General features: G+C 52.6%; 1 protein-coding gene across 1 annotated transcript; it reads left to right on the top strand.

Moving 5' to 3' along the window:
- The first annotated feature begins 825 nt into the window (after positions 1 to 825).
- Positions 826 to 17,035, top strand: Col6a1 (collagen type VI alpha 1 chain). The gene is made up of 35 exons (XM_055607269.1): positions 826 to 1,029; positions 1,801 to 1,930; positions 3,180 to 3,380; positions 4,861 to 5,020; positions 5,253 to 5,381; positions 5,473 to 5,493; positions 5,673 to 5,693; positions 5,781 to 5,825; positions 6,353 to 6,406; positions 6,831 to 6,875; positions 6,995 to 7,021; positions 7,507 to 7,533; positions 7,624 to 7,668; positions 7,973 to 8,026; positions 8,228 to 8,290; positions 8,617 to 8,679; positions 8,762 to 8,815; positions 8,912 to 8,947; positions 9,289 to 9,351; positions 9,731 to 9,793; positions 10,823 to 10,885; positions 11,102 to 11,164; positions 11,454 to 11,504; positions 11,690 to 11,725; positions 11,907 to 11,969; positions 12,136 to 12,201; positions 12,405 to 12,440; positions 12,830 to 12,866; positions 13,158 to 13,166; positions 13,600 to 13,733; positions 14,134 to 14,243; positions 14,354 to 14,537; positions 14,674 to 14,854; positions 15,434 to 15,463; positions 15,632 to 17,035. Exons 1-35 carry the CDS (start codon positions 909 to 911, stop codon positions 16,252 to 16,254), a joined length of 3,108 nt encoding a protein of 1,035 aa, XP_055463244.1. The 5' UTR covers positions 826 to 908; the 3' UTR covers positions 16,255 to 17,035.
- Positions 17,036 to 24,431: the final 7,396 nt, after the last annotated feature.

Genomic DNA, 24,431 nt, shown 5'->3' with positions numbered 1-24,431 from the left:
GAAATCTCATTGCGTCCTGGGATTAAGTGTCACTGTTGGTTTTCTTTAAAGAACTTTTGATTATCAATGAGGTTAAAATTTGTCATCAAGTTTCTGTATTATAAGAACTACAGCGCTCTTCTGGAATCTTCTCTGGGCGAGGATAGTCCTGGCTTTATCTGGAACCCTCTCCTACAGGAATATTATCAACACACACACAAGAGAGAGAGAGAGAGAGACAGAGAGAGAGAGAGAGAGAGACAGAGACAGAGACAGACAGAGACAGTGGGGGACTCTTACACAAACACATCCATATGGTTGCTTTCGACAACTGGTTTTCCCACAGTAAAGATCAAGATACCTTTTGCAAACAAGTATTTAACTAAACCGAAGAGACAGCTTCACGAAGCTCCCCAGTGCCTAAGAAAGCAGCGTTTGTGGGAGTCAACACCCACACCAGTAAACTGGACTGGGTCAGTCCCTCGGGCGGTATTTGGACTGGAACAACCGAAGCTATTTCCTGAAACTTCTTTTGGGACTCACACATCTTGCACACGCTGTATTTTTTATTCCACATTACACAGGGCAGTCGACAGAGCGAGCAAACGACCCACACCCTGTGGCAGCGGGAGTTCCACAGCCTGGGACTGTCTTAGCTCCTTGTGCCCTAGAGGAGAGGGGCTTTTTCTCCTCAAGATCCCAGAGACCTGACCTGATGCTGATGTCGTGACTCACTCAGCTCCGAGGCCCTCCCCTTCCTCTCCCCCTCTTCTCCTGATCCCTCCCCTCTTTTGCACCTCCCTCCCTCCCTCCCTCCCTCCCTCCACCCTCCCTGCCTCTCGACAGCCCTGGGCTCTAACTGCAGCAAGCGGAGACAGCCTCTCACTCTGCCATCACCCGGCGTCCACCCTGACCCTGGCCCGAATTTGATGGTGACCCGCAGGCCAGCCAGAAACATGAGGCTGGCCCGCGCCCTGCTGCCCCTGCTGCTGCAGGCCTGCTGGGTGGCTGCTCAGGACATCCAGGGCCCCAAAGGGATCGCCTACCAAGGTGAGTGAACTAGCTCTGGTCCCCGAGGGCAGTATTTAGCTGCCTGGAGGCCTGGAAGTAGATGGGTCCAGTGCCCCCCAGGGTACCGTCCCTTAGTCCCTTGTCCCTTCTTTTGTCTTAATCTTGTGGAGAGCCACCAAGAAGGGGGCTTGTTTCTCGTCCAAGCCTGCATTCTCCTCACTTCCCATCTGGAAGCAGCTGGAACACTCGGCTCCCAGCCACAAGGCCCCCGGGGTCCTGTTACTTCAAGTCTCACCATGCTAGAGAGATGACAGAGTGGGAAACTTCAGAGGGCCCTACCAGTGAGGAGAGCCCATGGCCACCATCGCCGCTCTGGGTCCATTTTCCCTCCTGAGTGAAGGACTGCTCACCAAGGCCCCAGAACTGATATTCTCTCTTTGCCTAGCAGCTAGCATAGGTGGCTTGCCTTCACACCTCAGCACGAGGTCACGGCTCTGGTGGCTTTGCTTGGAACCTGAGACCATGCCGAGAAATTGTCCATCTCTCCCAGGCAGCCTCTACCCTCTATAACTGGCTAAGGCCACTGTAACTGAGTGAGGCTCTATTCAAGGGACAGGACACCCTAGCACTTGGCTCTCACTTAGATAACCTTGCTGGGTGCTGCCCACCAGGCAGGTGAGGGGCTGGGCTGTGTGGATCAGGGTGCTTCAGGGAGCCCCTGGCCTGAATTGGGGCTGTGTGGCAGGGCCTGGTGCTCCCAGAGGGGCTCAGGGTGTACACAGCTTATAGAAGGGCCCTTCCCTGCCTCAGACTGCCCTGTGGATCTGTTCTTCGTGCTGGACACCTCGGAAAGCGTGGCCTTGAGGCTGATACCCTATGGGGCCCTGGTGGACAAGGTGAAGTCCTTCACCAAGCGCTTCATCGATAACCTGAGAGACAGGTAGAGCGAGCTTGCCTTGGCGTGTCCCATATCTCTGTGGGTCCGGGGTGGGGGTGGGGGTGGGGGCGGGGACGGGGACTGGACCAGCATGCATTGCCGAGCCTTCGCTCCTTCTTTCAGAAGCTTCCCAGAACTCCATCCCTGTGTCTATGCAGCTTAGATGGGCAGGAGGGAGGCCGAGTGAGTGTGAGAGGGAACAGCGGGAGGACTGAGGTGACAACACTGAGTGTAGAGACGTGGGGTCTCCAGACACGGACAGGAGTTTGGGTAGGGTCAGCCAGATATGTCGCTATGCCTGGTGCCTGGAGTTCTGCACCCAGGTGGACCCCACCGGTCCACAAGGCATCTGCCTAAGCCCTAGGCCAAACGCCCCCAGTGTTCTCAACACAGGGGCGGGGAGTGGAGGCTCAGAGCATGCTTCCTTCACGCCTTTTCTCACTCCTCAATGGGACACTAAGGGTAGAGGGCGTGGCTGGGGGCAGGTCCAGAGGAAGGGTGTAGACAATGAGCCTCCTACCCTGGGGGGGGGGGGGCCTGCACAGCTGTCATTGTGACATCAGGAACTCAGCCAATACAGGACTCAACCCTGCTAACCAACGCCCAGGGCCCTGCCCATGGAGACAGTGGCCTCCAGCAGACTGGCATCAACCAGCTACCCCCGGGGCCATCCACCTCACTCAGGGGCTTTGAAGATCAGCAACCTGAACTTAGTGAAAATGACCACGGCCGCAGGAAGGAAAAGGGGAGATCCAAATGCAGAAGGCAGTGGGGCGCCCTCAGTCTCTTCACTCGGCTTCCTGTGTCTCACCTATGAGATAGGGTGGAATCACACTTCTGTTAGCTTCACTGCAGGGGTCTTGGTCACTCTGTCTCCTGAAAAACCACGTGGGCCACCGTATCAGAATCTGGATTGCTGCGGGGCCAGGGCAGGGTGGAGACAACTTGGATCCACTTCTAGAATCCCCGTGGTCCATTTAGAACCGGCCTGTGTCTACCTCTGTCTATACGTGGCCCTTTGCAGTCCAAGGGGGTCGGTGACCCTGAGTTGGGGTCATAGAGACTGTGGTTGGTTTGTCCGGCTTATACCCATTGTGTGGTCCCAGGGCAGAGACCAGCCCGTCTGTCACTGGGCTCTGGGCCACCTGCCTGTCTAGGGGATAGCAGCATGCTTGACAGCAAGTCCCTTCAGGGTTAGCCTTGTCCTTGGGGTCTCTGGGCTCCCCTCACCCCATCCCACTGTGACTCACAGGTACTATCGGTGTGACCGCAACCTGGTTTGGAATGCGGGTGCCCTGCACTACAGTGACGAAGTGGAGATCATCCAAGGCCTCACGCGCATGCCCAGCGGCCGCGATGCGCTCAAGGCTAGCGTGGATGCCATCAAGTACTTCGGCAAAGGCACCTACACCGACTGCGCCATTAAGAAGGGTCTCGAGGAGCTGCTCATAGGGTGAGTGGTGCAGGGCCATTCACAATGACCAAATCTGGGGCCCTTGGTGACTAACCCTATCAGCCAGGACAGTCTCAAGGCCGCTCTACCCACGGGCCTTCTCAACCTGTGTGCTACAGGGCCTCCATGACCCGTTTTTGTGGCCAGGTGAACTTCCGCCAGGCTGGCCATTATCCATCATGCACTGGGCTGATGTCTAAAGACTCTACCTCAGGGAGAACGCAGCGCTTGTAGCCACAAACCTATTCACCTTGCTAGGGACCAGAGGGCCACACCCTAATCTCCCACCTATATATGTGTCTGTCCACTGTCTCCTCAACTGGTGAACTAAATGGACCTAGTCACCACCCAGAGAAAGAGGCAGCAGAGATAGAGAAGCAGACAAGAGACCAAGAGAGAGATAGAGAGAGAAGCCAGTTACTGCAGCATAGCTATGCCAACTCGGCCCCAGAACTACCCAGCTGAAGTCCTTTAGCAGCAGGGAGGATGGCTTCCATTTCACTTCCTATCCTGTGTGGGTCTGAGGACCTTTCTTCATATGGCTAGGTGCCTTCCGATTATGGCCCCCATGTTGAGCTGATGGGTGAGGGCTGGCTAGGATGATACTCTCACAGGGCGCCCCGTGGCCAGTAAGGTAGGCACAAGCTGCATAGCTACCCAGCCTCCAATGGCATCAAGCTGCCCAGTGCGGCCAGCACAGGGGAGAGGTACCTGACCCCTCACTACTCCTCCCTTACCCGGCTTTGTTGAAACACTCCAGCGTTATGAGGCTGCAGGGCTAAAGCCCCTTTCCAAGGCCCATGCAGCCCATACGCACGAATGCCGATGTGCGGTGAAGTTGCATGGAGTGGGCCAGGCCCTGTCTCCCGTCTGTAACTGCATGAGGTGAGACGGTTAGTGGCTGGATCAGGGGCATGACCTAGTAATATAGAGCATGGCCGCCATGTGCGACCTGCAGAATAAACTGGAAGGCAGGTGTTCTAGGATCTGCATGGTGTGTCCCCCAGTAGGTGGAAAAGCCCTGATGTCTGTGCTGTCCCACTCTGACCTCGTCTTTCTCAGCGAGGCCTGTTGCACTTTTTTAGGGTGAAACAACCAAAGGCTGTTTGTGGGTCCCCCTGCCTCTGACACCTATTCCCTTCTGCAGTAGCCCAAGGCCACGCCTGGCCCTCCTGTTCTTAGAGGTTTGGGATCCAAGACACATTGAAATGATGTCCATTTGGGGTGCAAGCTGAGGCTGGTGTCTTTCCTGAAAAGCACACATCTCAAAGTGATTTTTTGGTAGATGTGTCATTCCGCAAGACTTGTTACCTTATGATCAGTGGTGAATCCTAGCTCCTGGATGACAGGGGAGAGCATTCCAGAGCTGCCCTCTCCTGGACCTTCTCCTGGGCCTCTGGCCATCAGCTCTGAGGGTCTCAGCTCTGGTTCCCAGACTCTGGGCTCTAGAGAGGGGCCTTCATGCTGCCCACCTCCCCAGGGGTTCCCACTTGAAGGAGAACAAATACCTGATCGTGGTGACCGATGGGCATCCTCTGGAGGGCTACAAGGAACCATGCGGGGGCCTGGAAGATGCAGTGAATGAGGCCAGACACCTGGGCATCAAAGTCTTCTCTGTGGCCATCACGCCGGACCACCTAGTAAGTCTCCCACCTCCTCTTGTACCCTGGACACATGTGTTTCAAGGTCTCCCACCTGCTGGATCCCTGATGGTGGCGACACCCCAGTAGACAGTCCTAGCCCTTCAAAGGGCCAACTCCACCCCACCGAGGAGCTTGGGTAATCCTGTGCAGGCTCTGCAACCACCACCCAGTTCACAGTGATGCACGGCCCTGAGAAGGCGGTTCATTCTCCAACCCTCCCTGTGCCCAGGAGCCGCGTCTAAGCATCATTGCCACGGACCACACCTACCGGCGCAACTTCACAGCAGCCGACTGGGGGCAGAGCCGAGACGCAGAGGAGACCATCAGCCAGACCATCGATACCATTGTGGACATGATTGTGAGCACCGACATCTTCGGGGGGGGCGGGGCTGGGGAAGAGGGGCTGTGCCCCGAGGAAAGAGTAACTCGCTCTTCTGTTTTTGTTTCAGAAAAATAACGTGGAGCAAGTGGTGAGTGCCCTCCTCTGAGCCATGCGAATCAGAGCCTGTGTCTCACGCTGGTCCTAGCTCTGGCACTGTGCCCCCCCGTTGGAGTGTGTGTCCCGGGGCCCTTCCCTGTCCTGGCTGGGACATCCATCCCCTGCATTTGGACTCTCCCTGATTTCCTGTCCTATCCCTTTCTTCCACAGTGCTGTACCTTTGAATGCCAGGTAAGTGTGCCCCCCACTCCCACCCGCTGGACCCTTGACTCTTGTCTAGGGTCCCGGGATAAATTGGATCTCTCTTGTTTCTTTCAGGCTGCCAGAGGACCCCCAGGGCCCCGAGGAGACCCTGGGTATGAGGTGAGTGGCTGAAATTGCCTTGCTTATATTGGAACAGGGCCATTGGAAGCCATAAGTCTATGCCCACCTCCTTGAGCTGGGGAAGTTGGGAATGAAACTTGGGGCCCAAGCCTCAGTGTGACTTGCATGGGGCAGATCTGAACACCATGGGAGATGCTCGCTCAGTGTCAGTTCCTAAAGGTCAGATCTAGGGTGGTTCTCCTGCCACTTGGCCCTTCAGGGAGCTTCCTTGCTGTGTCTGCCTGTTCCTCTGGGCCTGAAGCAGCATATCAGCTCGGCCTTGAGCACCTGCAGGCAGATGCACAGCCCTAGGCCAAAATCCAGCCGGGATGGCAGAGTGTGAGGAGCCTGTGTAAGACTCTCAGGGTCCAGGCAGGCCCAAAACCATGGCCAGAAGGACTCTGGAGCCTGAATGGAACTGCTGTGAAGATCCTTTCCATGCACAAACGATCTTGCCCAGCTTTCCGGAACAGATGGGTGTGATTCCTAACCTGGCTTCCTCTGAGCTGGTCTCCTCTGCTTTCCAGGGGGAACGAGGAAAGCCGGGTCTTCCCGGAGAGAAAGGAGAAGCCGGAGACCCTGTGAGTATCTGTTACTGTCTTCGAGAAGCCTGAGGCTGGGGACTTGAGCTATAGGAACTTCCAGAACAACAGCTTGGAGCTCAGAGATCACACAGACTGTCTTGTTGGCAGAGAGGTGCCCCAGGGGCAGACCAACCAAGTCCCAGAGCCTTTGCTTTGAGCCAATCACACCTTCTAGTCCTCCTCAGGGTGTCCTGGTTCTCTTCCCTCTCCTCTGGGATACTGGGTACACCCTCTCCTCCCTCTGGGGTGTCCTGAGTTTCCTCCTGGAGTTTGCCATGAGATGCTGTCAGGGGTCTTCACAGCAGGTTACTCGAGGAGGATTCTATGTGTGCCTCTCTAGCTGCAGTGAAAGGTGAGGTAGGCTGATCAGGACCTTCCCTTGCTACCCAGCAATGTTTGACTGTCTCTTGCTATGTTCCAGGGACGACCCGGGGATCTTGGACCAGTCGGGTACCAGGGTATGAAGGTATGTATCCCTAATGCCCAGTGGGCTCTCTTGGGTGGAATGGGTCAGGACTCTGCAGCAAGATACAAACTGCCCCATACAACAATAACGCTTCCCTTCCTTTTCTGTTTGATTCGTAGGGAGAAAAAGGGAGCCGTGGAGAGAAGGTGAGTAAAAGCCAGCTTCGGGGTGTGTCCTTCTGGGTACAGAGAGTTAATCTTGACTGAAGAGCATCACAGGGAGACAGCTAGTGTTTTTGTCAGGCAGGAGCATGGGAAATAGACCCTCCTGGCCCCCTCTGTGCCTCTGGGGGAAGGTAGCTGGTCTTCAGAGACAGGTCCCATGAGTTCTGCTACCACCTCAGGCCACCTGGATCAGAGAGGACTGGGGATGGAAAATGTCACTTTGCCTCAGTGGGCAGTTCCTGGAGACCCTTAGAATGCAGGCCCTTTCCTCTTCCCTACCCGTTCCATCCTGGGTCCTCGATCTTCACGTCCATGTTCTCTTGGGTTGGTGGGATGGTGTTGCAGTCACAGTGGGCCCACCATACTGCACTTCATTCTGACCTAATGGGAGAGTGAAGGTGCCGTGGGGGTGCCCTCTCGTCTAACTAGGGTGCTACCTCTTAAGCCTCTTCTTCCTGTTTCCACAGGGCTCCAGAGGACCTAAGGGCTACAAGGTGAGTGTGAATGGGTCAAGGACACAAACGCTGTCCATGGGTCAGTGCCAGGGACATTTGGCCTTCATCTAACCTTCTTTTGTCTCACAGGGTGAGAAAGGCAAGCGTGGCATTGATGGAATAGACGGCATGAAGGTAATCATGAAGCAGGAGGGCTGGGAGGGTGGGGTAGACTGCCTAGGAGGGGAGATAGACAAAGCCAGGGGCCGCCCCCAGGACACAGGTGCAGTTCCCATGGTGGGCCTTCCTGGGAAACTTGGAGGTGTGAGTCAGGCGATGATTCCTACCAAGACCCGGGTCCTAGTAAACCCCAAGTGATCCATTCAATTTCAGAGGGCTCCTGACCTTCCTGGGGTGGGTGGGTGGGGCTCAGATGAACAGGACAGAACACTAGTCTCCACTCAACCATGACAACCTTGACTTTTCTTTCTCCTCTCAGGGGGAGACAGGATACCCAGGACTACCAGGCTGCAAAGGCTCGCCAGGATTCGATGTAAGTCACTTCCTCTACCACATATATTTTGGAAGCATGGTTTCTTGGAACTTGGTCCAGACCCTGCTGTACTGTCTCCTCCCAATGGCTGAGCTGTATGCGGATTCATTTGATTCATTTGCTCAGTCTGAGGATGGCTGCTTATCTGAGGCTCATAGGGATCTTGGCTAGCTGTGACTTGCCTTTCCATCTCCCCGCCAGGGCATTCAAGGACCACCAGGTCCCAAGGGTGATGCTGGTGCCTTCGGCCTAAAAGGAGAAAAGGTAGGTGACAGGAAACCCCAGAGAAGGGAGACTTTGACAGCTACTAAATCCTGGCTCATGCTCATGTTTCTCCTGGGATCCACAGTGTGAGGAACAAGCCTTGTTGGGAACAGTACAGCCACAAAGCCTTGATTGTCAGACCCATCTAACACCTCAGGTCTAGACCTGAGGAGGTTTGAGGATGAGATGATCAAGGCTGTGCTATATAGCTGTGGGCAAATTGGAGGATCCTGGGATGTCAGAACAGAATATAGTCTCTAGGGCCCTACAGTTTCTACGGTCTGGACCATCAACCAAACATCTGTGACCTCTCTGATCTTCCTCAGGGTGAAGCTGGAGCAGATGGTGAGGCTGGGAGGCCAGGGAGCTCAGGGCCACCTGGAGACGAGGTAAGATGAGGTGACATGAGATGGAATGGATGAGCCTCGTGGACACTGGGTCTGTGGTCATTCTCAACTTGTCCTCCCCCAGGGTTCACCGGGAGAGCCTGGTCCCCCCGGAGAGAAAGGAGAGGCTGGTGATGAGGTAAACACCCCCATCCTTCTCCAGCCTCCATCCCCACTTGTGGGCTGAATGCAGGCTAGGGCACAAACTAATGGGTGCTGTTCCTCTTTGTCTCAGGGGAATGCTGGCCCGGATGGTCCCCCTGGAGAGAGGGTGAGTCAGCTGGCTGGTACCATGCTGCTGCCCTCACCATTGACAGAAAAGGCTTGGGCAGCCTGGCCCAGGCCTGCCCCCTGTAGGGCCTTCGTGCTTCTGTCTTCGTGCCTTGGCTGGGCAGGAAGCCAGACCCTCGGCATTCTAGATTTCACCTTGCGTGCTGAGCTTTGGGTCTCTTGGGTGCCTGTGGAGGCAGGTGGCCTGAGGAACACAGAGGCCAGCCACGGGAGCGCTCTGGCATGACAACACATGCAGAGATCAACAGGCCCAGCCCTCAAGCACCCACCCTTCCCAGCCGTGGATCACAGACAGCCTCATGTCTGGTTCTCTCCACACAGGGCGGCCCCGGTGAAAGAGGACCTCGGGGAACCCCCGGTGTGAGGGGCCCAAGGGGAGACCCGGTGAGTCATGCCTAGGGGCTGGCTAGGGGGAACCATGATGCCAGAATTAAGCATAGATCACGAGGCCAGCCATGCCTCCTTATTGGTGCCTACACCTCAGCCCTCCTGCTTTCCTGTGGAGGGTGGGAACTTCCCAGGGCTCTGGACATCCAAGGTAGTCCAAATCCTGTCTTAGGCTTGCTCATTAGTGGGCCCATCTGGAGAAGGAGAAGCTGCATATAGGGTCAGTTTTGGTCTCCAGTTTTGAGTTCAGCAAACCCTTTCAACCCTCACAAGAGTACCTCAACTGCTGGCCCCCAAGATAGCTGGCTACTCATAGAGCAAACTGCTGATGGCCATGTGGCCTCTACTCTACACTCCTGGGCTCATTTCTCCCCAGGGTGAAGCTGGACCACAAGGTGACCAAGGAAGAGAAGGCCCCATCGGCATCCCCGGAGATTCGGTAGGAAGCCTAATATAATGCAATATAGCCAAGTGAGCTTGTAGGCTCACACACCACTCGGTACCAAGAGCTTCTTTTGGGTCTCCAGAAAGAAATGTTCCCAGTGGCTCAGCATGGCAGGGGTGGGGGTGGGCTCCTACAGATAGGTGTTCCTGCAAATACATAGCTTCCATGCTCAGAGCTAGCCTGGGCCTGGCTGAGTATGAATGTGTGTCAGGGCTCAACATAAGGCCACGGGATGTGGGACACAGACACTTGTAGACACCGAGATCTCTGCCTTAGGCGGTCATGTGCTCAGGGCCTGGTAGTATGGGGATGAGGGGGTGATAAAGACCTGACCACAACAGGGAGGGAGACTATGGCGATGAGAACAGAAGTGAGTCCCTAGGCTGTGGGGTGTTTGGAGATGAGCTCTTTGAAAGCTTGGGAGACACTGGCATGAGACTGGGGGAATTAACATACAAAAGGTTCCAGCATCGAAGGGTGTGAGTTAGATCTCCTAGAGTCCATGTTCTGCAATCCAGGGCTGGTATAACTAGGCTCAGCCCAGAGCCACTGGGGTCTTCAGGTCACCAGACCTGCCATCAGAAGGAAACTAGGCAGACAGGTCCTACATCTCAGGGACAGACATAGCCTGAGTCTGTAGTTGTCCTTTTTGTGTCCAGACACGGTTGCCTGGTAAGAAAGGGGCAGAAGATTTAGGGAGAGAGTCCACATCATATGGAGGTCTCACCATGGCCAGAGGTGCCTCTCGAGTCCATACAGCCATTAAGGTCTCATGGACAAAAGGAGGACATCCACATACCCTGGGACCTAAAGTGAAGGCTCCAGCATGGATACCAGAGAGACATACAAGGACCCCAGCCTGATCACACCCCAGGCTGGACACTGAGGGTTCTCTACCCCTGTGCCTAAGGCCTAAGATGACAGCGGTGGAGCCTATGGTCTGGGACTGTCAATGCTAAGGGATGGAAAACATGTGTGACCTGGTGATGTTGAGCTGAGCTCTCATGGTTCTTAATCTCCCAGGGTGATCCTGGCCCCATTGGACCCAAAGGATACCGAGGCGATGAGGGTCCTCCTGGCCCGGAGGTAAGAACTTTAACACTAAGCACCACTATCCACCTAAGAGGCCATCCCTCGGTGTCACCCACAAACTACCCTAGTCTTGCAGTATCTCCCATACTCCCACCCCATTCCCCTGTAACTTGTCCACCCTCTCTTGCCCTAGGAAGGTACCAGGGAGGATTGTTGTGGCCCAAACCCACATTGTCTATGACCTGGCTATTACTTATCCTTCTCCTTTAGGGTCCTAGAGGAGCCCCAGGACCTGCTGGGCCCCCTGGAGACCCAGGACTGATGGGTGAAAGGGTGAGTGCTTGGGAGAACATCCCTGCTGGGCTACTGCTGGTTATCAGAGACTGGCATCTGGGACTTTCTTTGCCTGTCCCCTGGGAGAGATGTTGGGCGGGGGGCAACCACGGTCAGTTCTCAAGGGCGAGGATACCTCAGCCAAGCCTCTCTTGCTTGAGAGCTCAATTCAGGGCAGACCTGGAAAGGGGCTACTCCCTGGATGATATAAGAAACCCTGGGAACACTGCTGCCCCTAGCCATCTGGCCACCATCTTACATGCTGCCAGCAACTCTAATCTTCTCTCAGGGTGAAGACGGTCCACCCGGAAATGGCACAGAAGGTTTTCCCGGCTTCCCTGTGAGTGTCAGAGGTTTTCCTACATGCCACCAGGGCACCTGGATGGGTGGGCTAGACCAGAGCCATCAGTTAGTCCAGGCATTTGGACCTGGGCCTCTGGCAGCCCTGGGCCCATCCGCCTGTGGTTCTAACTTGGCTGTCCTCCCCACTGGACCCTGGTACAACCATTCTATCTTCCTTCACAGGGATACCCAGGCAACAGAGGTCCCACTGGAATAAACGTGAGTATCCCCACCATGCTTCTGACAGGCCACATATGACCATGCGTGCCTTAGAGGTGCTTATATATGACTCTGGGGTTGCATCACCAACTCCAGGGACACTCGTGCCGTGTCACATCTGCCTTCTTCGCCTTCTCTACCCCCAAGTTCCCACTAACCCATATGTTTTGTGCTCCTGCAGGGCACAAAAGGCTACCCTGGCCTCAAGGGGGATGAGGGTGAAGTCGGAGACCCAGGAGAGGATGTAAGTAGGGAGAGGTGAGGGGCAGAGCCTTTCAGGGTTGTGAATAGATTCCAAAGGCTTTGCTCACTGGGACAGTGGAGCAGTGCAGGATGGAGATGTGCTGTGAAGGAAAGGAGCAGCTGGTACGCAAGACTATTCCTGCTGACCCCACACCATTTCCTTTCAGAACAATGACATTTCACCCCGTGGGGCCAAAGGGGCAAAGGGGTACCGAGGCCCAGAAGGACCCCAGGTAGGTGATACGGCTGTAGGGGTTGAGGGTGGAGGTGAGGCAGGGCCATATACAACAATTAAAAGCTGGAGCCAAAAGACCCAAGGGACCAGGCTTGCCCCAAGGGCTACTGGGGACGCTGAGGTCCTCAGAGGCCATATAGTTTTAAAATCCCTGGATTCAAACTCCCCATTTAGAGTCTCTGTCTGTTCTTGCTCTGACAGGGACCTCCAGGACATGTGGGACCACCTGGGCCAGATGTAAGTAAGGTGTCTGTCAACGAGACCTCGGGGCTGCTGGCCACGGCCACGGATCTTGATGGGAGCGTTAGTGAAAAGCGTTCACAGCTGGGGGAAGCTGGGAGAGGATGCTCAGGCCACAGACACACATGGCTACAATTGAGACGTGTGATGACTACAGGGGATATGTAACAACAGTGGGAGACGTGGCCCGGGGCGGGGGGGGGGGGCAACACGTGGCAGCTATGAGTTAGTAATTACATCACATGTTGTGTGTTCTGAGGGGGTAAAGCTAGGAACACTTGAGGCTGTGAGAAGACCCTGGATAGATCCAACTCCCAGGGGCTCCTGGGGTCTACCGAGAATGGCCTCAGCCCAAGCCATGCTAACATTCTCACTTCTCTCCCCAGGAGTGCGAGATTTTGGATATCATCATGAAAATGTGCTGTGAGTGTCTGGATCTTAGCGTAACTTCCTTAACGAGCCAGCAAGCTCCTGCTAGCCACAGAGCCCAGCATTCTGCCCTAGGAAGGTCTCAGAGGTGGGAGGTATAGGCAGGCAGGGCCTAGGCTCTACTGAGATTGGCAGTGCCCCCCCACACCCTTGCCATGGGAAAACCAGGGCTGGGCTACACGCCCTGTGAGATTTCAGGGCCAGAGCTAGGTGAAGCTAGGTGGAACAGACGGGGCGCCTTTAATCTGGGGCTGTTGTTTAGTGACATTTCTCCTCTCTCCTCAGCCTGCTGTGGTGAGTGGCACCTCTTCACCCTTGGGAGTGCCTGTGAAGTGTTAAGTAGACCTACTCTGGCTCTGACGTGGGCCAGCCATGCGGCAGCCATGCCCTCACCCCTCCTGCTCCATCCCAGTGAGCAGTACCCTGGAGTCATGCAGGCCCAGGACACTGCTGTTCCCTGCCCTTTCTCCCTAACATTTCAAGCAACCATCAAGAGGCTAGAGCAGGAACCAGACTTCTGGGCCTGCCTTATCCACTCCTGCACAGGGTCAGGGTGAAGGGGCATGGGTAGCAACTGTTGGCTCTGGTCAAAAAAGGCCAGCCTGACAAGCCTAGCTCCCGAGGAGACGTGGGAGAAGATTCATCGCCTGCCATGTGGGGTGGAACCCCAGAGTCCTGAGGGGAGCCTGTAGAAGGACACTAAGGCCTGGCCCATCCCACCTCCTAGAGTGCACATGTGGCCCCATTGACATCCTCTTCGTGCTGGATAGCTCTGAGAGCATTGGCCTACAGAACTTTGAGATCGCCAAGGACTTCATTATCAAGGTCATTGACCGCCTGAGCAGGGATGAGCTGGTCAAGGTAAGCGCAAGCCAACCTGGGACCACAGGTAAGGCCAACAGAGAGCTGAGTTCCTCCACCATAGCTTCTACATTCATCACTGTATATCCTGAGTTATGTATATATTAGGCCAGTTGGAGCCTTCAATGAAGCCAAACACACCCTTAATGTCCACAAAAGATATAGATAGATATATAAACAGATAGACATATAGATATATAGACATATAGACTTATAGGTACATAGATATATGGGAGGGCTATGTACAGAGCTTTGTGGATCCAGGGGGAATAGTTATAGAAGGCCCTGTGTGAATGAGCATGCAGGGTACTCAGGCCTCTAGGATGAGAGGTCCTTGGAAGGCTGGGATCCTAGAACACATGGATATTGGACTCCAGACCTGACGGTGTCATTCCTACAGTTTGAGCCAGGGCAGTCACATGCGGGCGTGGTCCAGTACAGCCACAACCAGATGCAAGAGCACGTGGACATGCGGAGCCCCAACATCCGTAACGCCCAGGACTTCAAAGAGTGAGAGTACCCCCAAGACTCTGCCCCACCTCCCACCCCACCCCATCCTATAGGAGGCCTGGCCCGACTAGGACCCTGATCGTGCCTTTGACATCTGTCTTCTCGTGCAGAGCCGTCAAGAAGCTACAGTGGATGGCCGGCGGCACGTTCACAGGAGAAGCCCTGCAGTACACCCGGGACCGGCTGCTTCCGCCCACCCAGAACAACCGAATCGCTCTGGTCATCACAGATGGACGCTCTGACACTCAGCGGGACATAACACCCCTCACTGTGCTCTGTGGCTCAGACATTCAGGTGGGCAGCTGCCTAACCCCAGCAGGGACTGAACGGGGCCTCCTGCAAACACAGCGACCATCCTCAAAGGAGGGGGGAGAGAAGGGGAGGGGGAGGGGAGAGAATCAGCTCATCCATGCAGCCCTGCCCTCTGCAGGTAGTTTCCGTGGGCATCAAGGATGTGTTCGGCTTTGTTGCGGGCTCCGACCAGCTCAATGACATCTCCTGCCAAGGTCCATTGTCACAAGGCCGTCCTGGTATCTCCCTGGTGAAGGAGAACTATGCAGAGCTTCTAGACGATGGATTTCTGAAGAACATCACAGCCCAGATCTGCATTGGTGGGTGCCGGGGATCAATGGACTGGGTGGGCAGTATGTCCCCTCAGCTTTCTGAGACTGTTTGGGCTAGGAACAGCCCTCAGAACGTGCCTGGCACTTCTGCCTCAAGAAAAATTGTGACCTGGCCAGGTGGTACTATCAGCATGGCCCCTGGCTCAGCAGAGCAACATGAGGGCAGGTGATCTCATACTACAGGCATGGACCAAGGCCCCGCCCCCGACACTGTGGGCACACAGCATGTCAGCCCTGTGCCTGGTCTGATGATGTGGCCATCTTGGTCAAGGGATGTGCCAGTTTGTGCCAGATTCGTGATAGGCAGTTGGTTAGCAGCTTGGCACAGCACCTGACCTTCAAACAATCTCTCCTCTTCTGAGGCTCAGTTTCCCCTTTTAAGAGGAGGCCACAGGCCCTACTGTGCCTTTCAGTATTTTAGAGCCAGGACCAGGAAATGGTACTAGGCACTGTGTCTTTCACAGTTAGGTACTGGTTAGGCAACTGGCCAAGGCAGAATTCAGAGTGGATAAGGTGCACAGGGTCATGGAGGCATGGCATTCACATCTATGTGATTTTCCTTTATAGATAAGAAGTGTCCGGATTATACCTGTCCAAGTGAGTGCAAGGATGGGGTGGGATGGGGTGGGGAAGGCAGGTCCTGTTGAGGGGCCCGAAGGGCTCTGGGATCACTCCTCTGGGAGTTGACAGCTCAGAAAATCTGGGTACCCTCTGGCCAGTCCTCTGTGGTCCATCTGTCCTCAAGCTACCATCTTTCCCCCACAGTTACATTCTCCTCCCCGGCTGACATCACCATCCTGCTAGATGGCTCAGCCAGTGTCGGCAGCCACAACTTTGAAACCACCAAGGTCTTCGCCAAGCGCCTCGCTGAGCGATTCCTGTCAGCAGGCAGGACAGATCCCTCCCAGGACGTGCGGGTGGCCGTGGTACAGTACAGTGGCCTAGGCCAGCAGCAGCCGGGGCGGGCAGCTCTTCAGTTCTTGCAGAACTACACAGTGCTGGCCAGCTCCGTGGACAGCATGGATTTCATCAATGACGCCACGGACGTCAACGACGCCTTGAGCTATGTAACTCGTTTCTACCGGGAGGCCTCGTCAGGTGCCACCAAGAAGAGAGTGCTCTTGTTCTCAGACGGCAACTCGCAGGGGGCCACCGCGGAGGCCATCGAGAAGGCTGTGCAGGAGGCCCAGCGGGCAGGCATTGAGATCTTCGTGGTGGTGGTGGGACCCCAGGTGAATGAGCCCCACATCCGCGTGCTCGTCACCGGCAAGACCGCAGAGTACGACGTGGCCTTTGGTGAGCGCCACCTATTCCGTGTACCAAACTACCAGGCCCTGCTTCGTGGTGTGCTCTACCAGACAGTCTCCAGGAAGGTGGCACTGGGCTAAAGGGCCACACTCATGGTTGTGTGCATGGGAACTCACTTCAACAGGCCTTCCTGCCCTTCCCACCGCTGGCCAAACAGGAACAGGAAATGTGACCCAAATATTCCAGGTCAACTCACTCTGCCTTAGAGGGAAAGCTGAGATGCACACTGTTGCCTTTGTGTAATGTCCTCTGTGGCTCCCCCGAGCTCCTATCTAAATCCCGCTCTTGATTTGTTCATCATGGCGGCCATCTTGCTGACCTCCCTGTGCATCTGGGCTGCACTCAGCCATTTCACCTTCCTCCTCGCTGCCCCTAGCCTGTTCCTGGTGTCTTTACACCATCCCTGCAGTTTCTGTTTGTGTTGAGTCTTCCACACTCAAAGTGGAGCAAACCTTCTCACGAGCTCAGTTTGCTGGATCACAGCTTTGAGAAAATTGAGACCAAGAGGATTTTCAAACACAAACTTGGAGGAGACCACTCCTCTTCATCGGGTGCTTGACCTTCATGGACCTTGGTCCTGGATCTTAGTGGCTCAATGTGAGCAGCAGGAAATGCTGGCTCCTGCCTCTTGTCCTTGCACTCTAAAAGCAAAGGTGCTACCTGCAAGGGCTTCACACGCAGAGGTTACCCTGGGCAGTTCACGTCCAACTGTTCTCTAAGAGCCAACCCAGAGCTCTTTTTCCTCAAAATAGTGACTGGTCCTTCTTGTTTTTTGAAGACCCCCTCCCCTTTAGTTAGTTTTGTCATGGTTCCCCCACGCTCCAAACCAGCTAACCCTGCTAATAAAGGTTTCTGTTTTTCTCCGTGGCTCTTTCCTTTATCTGCCCACACTACCCAAAACACTTGGAAAGAGAAGCCAATGCCAGACATACCACAGGGCAGAGGAGCATCTGTCCTGGCTCATGGACACTGCCCGTCTGTTTCTGAGGGGAAGCATGGTACAAAGGTCTTCCCACACTTGGGAGCTGTAGTGCTGAGGAACCCAGCACCTGGCAGTGCAGAATCAAGAGACAATAGGGCTTGATGGCTTGCCCAAACAGGTAACTCTGGACGCACCTAGTTCCAACCATGTTATCCTGGTTCCAACAATATTCAACCAAACTAAATCAGATCCAACCAGAATAAACTAGACCAAATGATATCCAATGAGATTACACCAGACCTAACCAAATCCAACCTGATTAGATCATATCCAATGATATCCAACACAACATACCAGATCCAAACAAATACAAGCCACATGTAAATCAGATCCAACTAGATACACTAGGCCAAACTGCATTTAACCAGATTAAATCAGACTAAACCACAACCAACCAGACTAAAGCAAACCGTATCAGATCCAACCAGATTAAATTAGAATAAATCAGAGCTAACCAGATTAAACTAGAACAAACTAGACTCAACCAGAATATGCTAGACCCAAACAGATTGCACAAATCCAAACCGTATCCAAACCAGATCCAATCAGATTAAACTAGACCAAACTAGATAATAACATACCAACTCAGACCTTAGCAAATTATACCAGAACCAACTAGATCCAACCATATTATAATAGACTAATCCATGTCCAAACAAATTAAACCAACTCCAACCAGATTAAAACAGATCTAACCAGAAGAAAACCAAATAGACAGTATTTATTATTTCTGGTTCTAAAAATCATCCCCAAAAGTCTATAAGGGAATCTAAAGAAGATGCCTGGATAAGTTATTAGTTACTTAGAATGAGGAGTCTACCACGGCACTGGCTGTGGCCATAGGCAGGAGATGGCCTTCCTGTAGGGCAGGGGCTGCAGATGCGGATCTGGTCAAGTAGTAAAGGAAGATTGCAGCCATTACAGTCTCCACTGCCTCGTTCTCCACTCTTGAGGAGTTGTGTGGACAGGAAGTAGAATGGTTGGCCTGGGAGGCAATGGTGTCTGGGTAAAGTGTGGAGACATCCACAATGGCATACAACACACACAGCCATGAGAGCCTACCACAGGCCGTGTATGGGGAAAAAAAAAAACCACTAGACCAGCGGTTCTCAACCTGTGAGTCATGGCCTCTTTGCAAAGATTGGGGGGGGATATCAACCATTTCCAGGGGTTGCCCAAGACCATCAGAAAACATAGATATTTACATTACAATTCATAACAGTAGCAAAGTTACAGTCATGAAGTAGCAATGAAAATAATTTTATGGTTGGGGGTCACCCCAACATGAGGAACCCATGAAGGGCCCCAGCATTAGGAAGGTTGAGAATCACTGCACTAGACCCTCTCTGCTGATAGAGGGTAGGCATCTAGGCGGAACCAGAGAGAGAAAACACGGAAAAGAGCCTGAGAGAAATCCACAGTGGGAAACCAAGGGGGGCTGCTCATCTTGGCCACCCTGTCTCCGTTCAGACACCCAACTCTTTCCTCGGTTTCCTCATCACAAACTAGTTTAGTAACACATGGCACTCTGCAACATGGAGGAGCAGATCACATCCTTCATCCCTATGACCAGGAGCTGAGAGAAGGCTCAAAGCCTAGATTGGGTCATGGCAAGGAGCCTGAGCTTGGAGGAAACAGGAAAGTTATTTCTGCAGACTCCCTTCCCTGTTGCCCAGACCCCATGGTCACTCCAGAGCTGCTTCCTACATCCAATTGGGACTTGATCATCCAGGTCCTTGATACATACTTGTGGCTCTTTACCCCAAGATCCCCTGTCCCAGCTGCTTAGTGTGGTCCCTGGGGATCCCAGGTGGGAGGGACTATGGGCCTATGGGGCCTCATTGCCACAGGTCTTGTTGGAGGCCAGTGGAAGCCTTTGGTCTCATGGAGTTAGAATTTACTCTAGGCTGAGAACTGAGACACTGTGAGGGACTTCCCCCAAAGCCACAATAAGTCACTGCTTGCTGCCATACCAACTACTAACTGATACCAAGACATTTCTGCCCAAACCTGAGCTCCTTGAATCTCTTAGTCCTTATGTTTTATGTTTTATTCTTGCGAACCTCTTTCTTGAGAGTTCCACCTCCGCAGCAAGTGACCAGACAACAATGAATAGCTTTTCATGCCCTGGATGTGCCCTGCCTCTCACACAATCAGTTTTTAGTCATCCTTTCTGCACCTGGAGGCCAGCCCAAGGAGTCCACAGTAGAGGCTTGAGGTTAGTGGATGATTGAGCCCAGCTGCCATGCCCTGTTTTGTTGACATTGTGTCAGCTAGCCTCTTGAAGCAGCTCCAACATCTGGAAGCTCTCACTGTCCCCACATACTCTTTTTTTGTCCCTTACCTCTTTCAATGTATAGGACCCAGGACAAAAGTCTTGTTGCTATGCCTGGTGTCACCCAAACCAGACCAATTTTCTCCTGGACAGTGGGAACCAGATACACGGATTTCCCCTAACGAGATACGGTCTTTAACTCCTGGAAATGCTGACAGGGAACCCGTGGAGTTGTGCATAGGCCATGCTACCTGCCTAAGTTCATGATAGGGGGATCCCAGAAGTGTTGTTTTTAAACAAAATCCTAAATGTTTGATTTTACCAATAAAGACTCAGGATCCAGATGCTGGAGTGAAAGCCTATTAGCTCAGAGAGGCAGAGAAAGCACCCAGCTGACATCCTAGAAGGAAAAAGCCCCTCTTCTTCTCCACAATGTCTTAAAAACCCCTCCAACTGAATGTTCCTCCTTTCTACTTCCTGTGTGTCTCCCTCTCTGTCTTCCAGATTTCCTCTCACTCTCTGTCTTTTTCCTATATTCATTTCCTATCATCTGGTTGCTTGTTCCACCTCTTGACCTATGGTTGACTTTATTTAATTCTGTTAACAGAAAGCTTTTGGAATAAAGGTGTGTATTAGGGCTGAGCCACACCACAACCTTATGTTTACAATAAACAGACAGTTCTTGGATTAAAGGTATATGCTAGGGCTGAGCCACGCCCCAAATATAAACAGGTTTTTCCAGTACACAGCCTTTCGGTTCATAGTGTGATCAAATACTGTACAGCATAGAAGGTCTTCTATCCTTGTCCACTTCTTTCTCTGGCTTACATGGAAAAGTCATAGTTGGTAAGAAAGCTGGCGTGTCACTTGTTGGAAGGCTCTACCACCCTCACCAGAGTTGAGGGGGCAGCGCCTAGATCTGGTTCTTCCTGTAGGAGCATGCAGCTGCTATTCTCTAATCATAGGAGTTAACCTCAAAGAGAATGAGACCCACTAGGGTGTCTGAGGAATTGTGTGTCCTAACAGACTGCCAAGGTCTCCAAGATGCTCTGGGTTCAGGTCACTGGAATCTGACAGTGCTGGGGATATGGGGTCTATACAGTCGACCTCTGTTACGTGATCCGATAATTTGACCCTCCATATCCAATAGGGATGGGGAGGTTAGAGGCTCTGGCTCCCCCTTCAGCTTTTTTCAAGCAGAGGCTTCTGTCTTGTGGGCTGCCCCATCCCTGAGATGGCTCTGGAGTTTGGAGACAATCGGTAGTTTGCAAGCTCGAAAGAGCTTGAAAGAGCTACACAGAGCAGCAGGGATGCGACAGAGAGAACTTCAGGCCCATCGCAGTGGAGCCAGCATGAGGAAACAAAAGCCAAAGCCTAAGCTTGACAGTGGGTTGTGATGGGCACACCTGGCATGGAGAAGCCAAGGGAGAAGCTGGCTGTAACTACTGTGCATTCCTGAGGGCAATGTCAAGCAGTGACACAGTTTTGAAAGCGCAAACGGACTTTCCTTGTTCTAGTTTTACTCGATCTAGAGACTTTAGATGCTGGGCACTCAATGGTCATCACAAAATCAAGGCCAAGTGTGGTTTGTGCCTTTAATCCTAGTACCTGAGAGACAGGGGCAGGAGGATCTTGTGAGTTCAAGGTCAGCCTGGTCTACATAGAGAGACCCAGGCCAGCCAGCGTTATACAGCGTGGTAGTTTGAACGAGAATGACACCCATAGGCTCCTATGTTTGGATACTTGGTCCTCGGTTGGTGAAATTGTTTGGGAAGAATTAGGGGGTGTGTCTTTGGGAGCAGGCTTTGAGGCTTCCAATGTCTCTTGCCATCCCCAAGTGCCCTCCCTGCCTCCTGCTTGTGGCTTTGAGATTCGAGCACTCAGCTGGTCCCCGCAGCCATACCTTCCTTCCATCATCATCGACTCTCACCCTACAAAACTATAAACCCGATTAAACACTTTCTTTTATAAGTTGCCTTGATCATGACATTTTACCTTGGCAATAGAAAAGTAACTGATATGGGTAATGAGACCCTGTCCTCCCAAACAAAATAAAACCTCAAAGGTCAACCTGAGATAGTCAATTGTCTCACACTAGTGAGGATAAAAGATGTGAGAAAAGTTTATTAGTAGAAGTGAAGGGAAAGTCAGAGAAACTCTTGAGAGTGGGAGGGGAAAATGATGAATTTCTTTGTCTAGATGTTTTTATAGGACTTAAGTAAAAAACTGGACATTAGTTGATCAATTAGTGGGCCCTACACTTCGTGTATGTTTTTCTGGTCCAACCAGGGAAATGATTACACGCTGTTCGTCCTCTTACGGGGTAGCCATGTTTTGAAGCCCCACTATTTGAGTTGTTCTGCACACTATTGACCGTGGCTCATCTGCTAGACATCAGCCTAGCCCAGTGCCGATCTTATGGGTATCTCCCTGGCTGTTAATCACGTTTGTTCTCACAGTTATGTGGTCAGCTTGTAGATTCTCTATCGCAGCAACCAAGGTATAGTTGCAATTTTTTTTCTTGGTTACCTCATTTTCAGCCCCGTGGAACAATCTAAGGGTCCCTTTCATAGAATAGATATGAGGAAGAGTTAGAGAATCATAGATGTACAGGAAAAGCAAGAGTGGCCTACCTAAAATGGCAGCTTCTTGCTCCCAGAAAAATTTGCAATAAGAGAAAGCATGGGGCTAGTATCTAAACAGGAGCAGTTGGGTAAAGGGGAGGACTTAGAGACCTTTTATAACACTCATCCCAGAGTCTGTTTAGTGGACCTCCAGGCCCGGAACCCCTCCTGTCCCAAAAGGCGCTGATCACTTGCTTGCTTCAGTAGAGGAGTTACTTTGACTTTCTCTGCATCGTGGTCTCTGTCTTTCCCAGACACTCAATTCTTTATCTGTGCCATGGAACGAGCTTGGTGACCCTCCAGATGCCCTCCAGTACTCACATTTCAGGCAGAGGTTTCTTAGAAGCCCCCCTGACTTACACCACAGTGTGCTGTGATTAGCCGCACTAGCAAGAAGAATTTGTGAAAATATTACAGAACGAATATGCTGTCCAAGGGAGATATCACCCTATACATTTAAAGATTAATGCAATGAAGGGAAAACTGTAATGATAGCACACGACAGGTTCTGGCTAATGCACAAAAGGAACCAGCCTTGGACAGAACATTTTAATGGTTTATATAGGCCTTAGGCTTATACAATTCACATATGTCACCATCCTGAAATCTCTTCCAGGTCCCAGCCCCAGGTTACACTTTGAACAATTTAAACAGAGACAGGAGACTGGGAGTCTGGCCACTTGGGCTGATGGAGGTTTACACAGCGAGGATACTGCCAGAACTATGTCTTAAGTACATCACTGTGGTTATTTGGGAATAGCTGTCACCCAGGGTCATCTTGCCCACCTAGGAGACCAACGTTTTCCCTGAGAAGCAAGGATACTTTTCACCCGGTGCTGCTCCCTTGAGCTGCTCCTGAGAGGAAATTCTTTGTATGGGGATGGGCCTGATGGCTGGCTGTAAGTCAGGGTTGTCTCCTTTTGTTATGGGAATGGCGCCTAGCTGGAGATGATCCCTGATGAAGAAATGTTTTCTCAGCAACCCTAAACCTCAGTTATGGTAGAAAGGGGTCTTTCTCACTGTTTCTAACAGGCCTGGTTAGCACACTATCTTCCAGTCACAGTACAGGCAGCTTCTCCTTTAGCTAAATTCTACTTTGGGTAACTTAGTATTTCTTAAGCAAGTGTATTAATAAACCCTTTCAACTCTATCATGAGCTAGCTGCTGCCTCAGTGTGATACCTGTTTTGGAAAATGGCTTCTTTTTTAAATTAATTAATTATTAATTACTTTATTCACATTACATCTTGGTCATTGCCCCACCCTCCCTCCCTTTCCCTATCCCCCTCCCCCTCAGAAAAGGGGAGCCCCCTTCCCATCCACCCCAGCTCATCAAGTTGTATCAGGGATGTCCTCTTCTCCTGTGGCCTGGCAAGGCAGTCCCTCCTGGGGGCAGTAATTGAAAAGCTGGCGAGAGAGTCCATGTCAGAGAGAGCTCCCACTCCCCTTACTAGGAGACCCACATGAGGCCTGAACTGTCCATCAGTTACATCGTTGTAGGGGGCCCAGGTGCAGCCCATGAAAATCCTTGGTTGATGCAGAAAATGGCTTCTTAAAGCTTGTCTTCCTGCTACAATTCAGCAGTTTTCTCTGACGTATTTTTTTTTTCAAGAAAATGAAAACATTGGTCTAAAGCAAGTACTGCTTAGAAAAGCTGGCAGCATCTTCACCTATAAAAGCCCAAGTGACTTCTGTGTGTCAAAGACAAGCCACCTTGCCCAGGACAAGCCACTCAGCAATGAGAGGAACAGGGTCTTCTGCCTGTGAAAGTAGACACCAGGAAGCAGAGGTCACACCGCCCCTCTAAGATGCAGCTCCCAGAGCAAGGTGGACTGACCTGGACCATCAGAAACCCTCACTGGCATGTTGGAGGGTCTCTGAGAAGAGGACAGTTTCTTTCAGGGTGACACAAAACATTCCTGGCGTGTCAAGGTTCAGCTGAGTGTACACCTTAAATGGGCTCATGATTTCCTTACATCTAAGTTTTGTCTCGATAGAGCTAGTTTGAATAAAATGGCAGAGATTATGCTCTTCAATTGCACAGGACAAACACTGGGTCGAGAAGAAAAGGATGGCAGACTGTAGCCTTTCCTCAGAGTGACAGAACCATAGCGGTGCAGGCGGGACAGTGAGGGACGTGGAGGCAACTGCTGAGTGGAGCCACCTGAAGTTGGGAAACAGCACACGCTGACGGCAACAGCAGCCCATAGGGGAGCCTGGGCAGGAGTGTAATGCAATGCAGGGGCCCTGACTCTCCCCAGGTCCAGCCCTGGAGACAGAAAGGAGGAGTTTTCTCTTGCAAGGCATGCAGAGTGGACATGAGAACTAGGCATAAGCTGGGCCACCACAAAATATCACTGAGTAGTAGCTTAGTCCA

The sequence above is a fragment of the Psammomys obesus genome, unplaced genomic scaffold (assembly GCF_907164565.1).
Source record: "Psammomys obesus unplaced genomic scaffold, mPsaObe1.curated_primary_1811, whole genome shotgun sequence".
Classification (NCBI taxonomy): Eukaryota; Metazoa; Chordata; class Mammalia; order Rodentia; family Muridae; genus Psammomys; species Psammomys obesus.
Note: the sequence above shows the minus strand (reverse complement) of the source record. Positions and strands in the feature narration are given on the sequence as shown.

Excerpts from the sequence above, each read along its gene's own strand:
- Col6a1 (XM_055607269.1), top strand. The coding sequence starts at position 909 with ATGGTGACCCGCAGGCCAGCCAGAAACATGAGGCTGGCCCGCGCCCTG. Across the intron at positions 8,027-8,227 it reads AAGGCTCGCCAGGATTCGAT|GGCATTCAAGGACCACCAGG; the intron begins GTAAGTCACTTC and ends TCTCCCCGCCAG. Across the intron at positions 9,794-10,822 it reads TCGGCATCCCCGGAGATTCG|GGTGATCCTGGCCCCATTGG; the intron begins GTAGGAAGCCTA and ends TTAATCTCCCAG.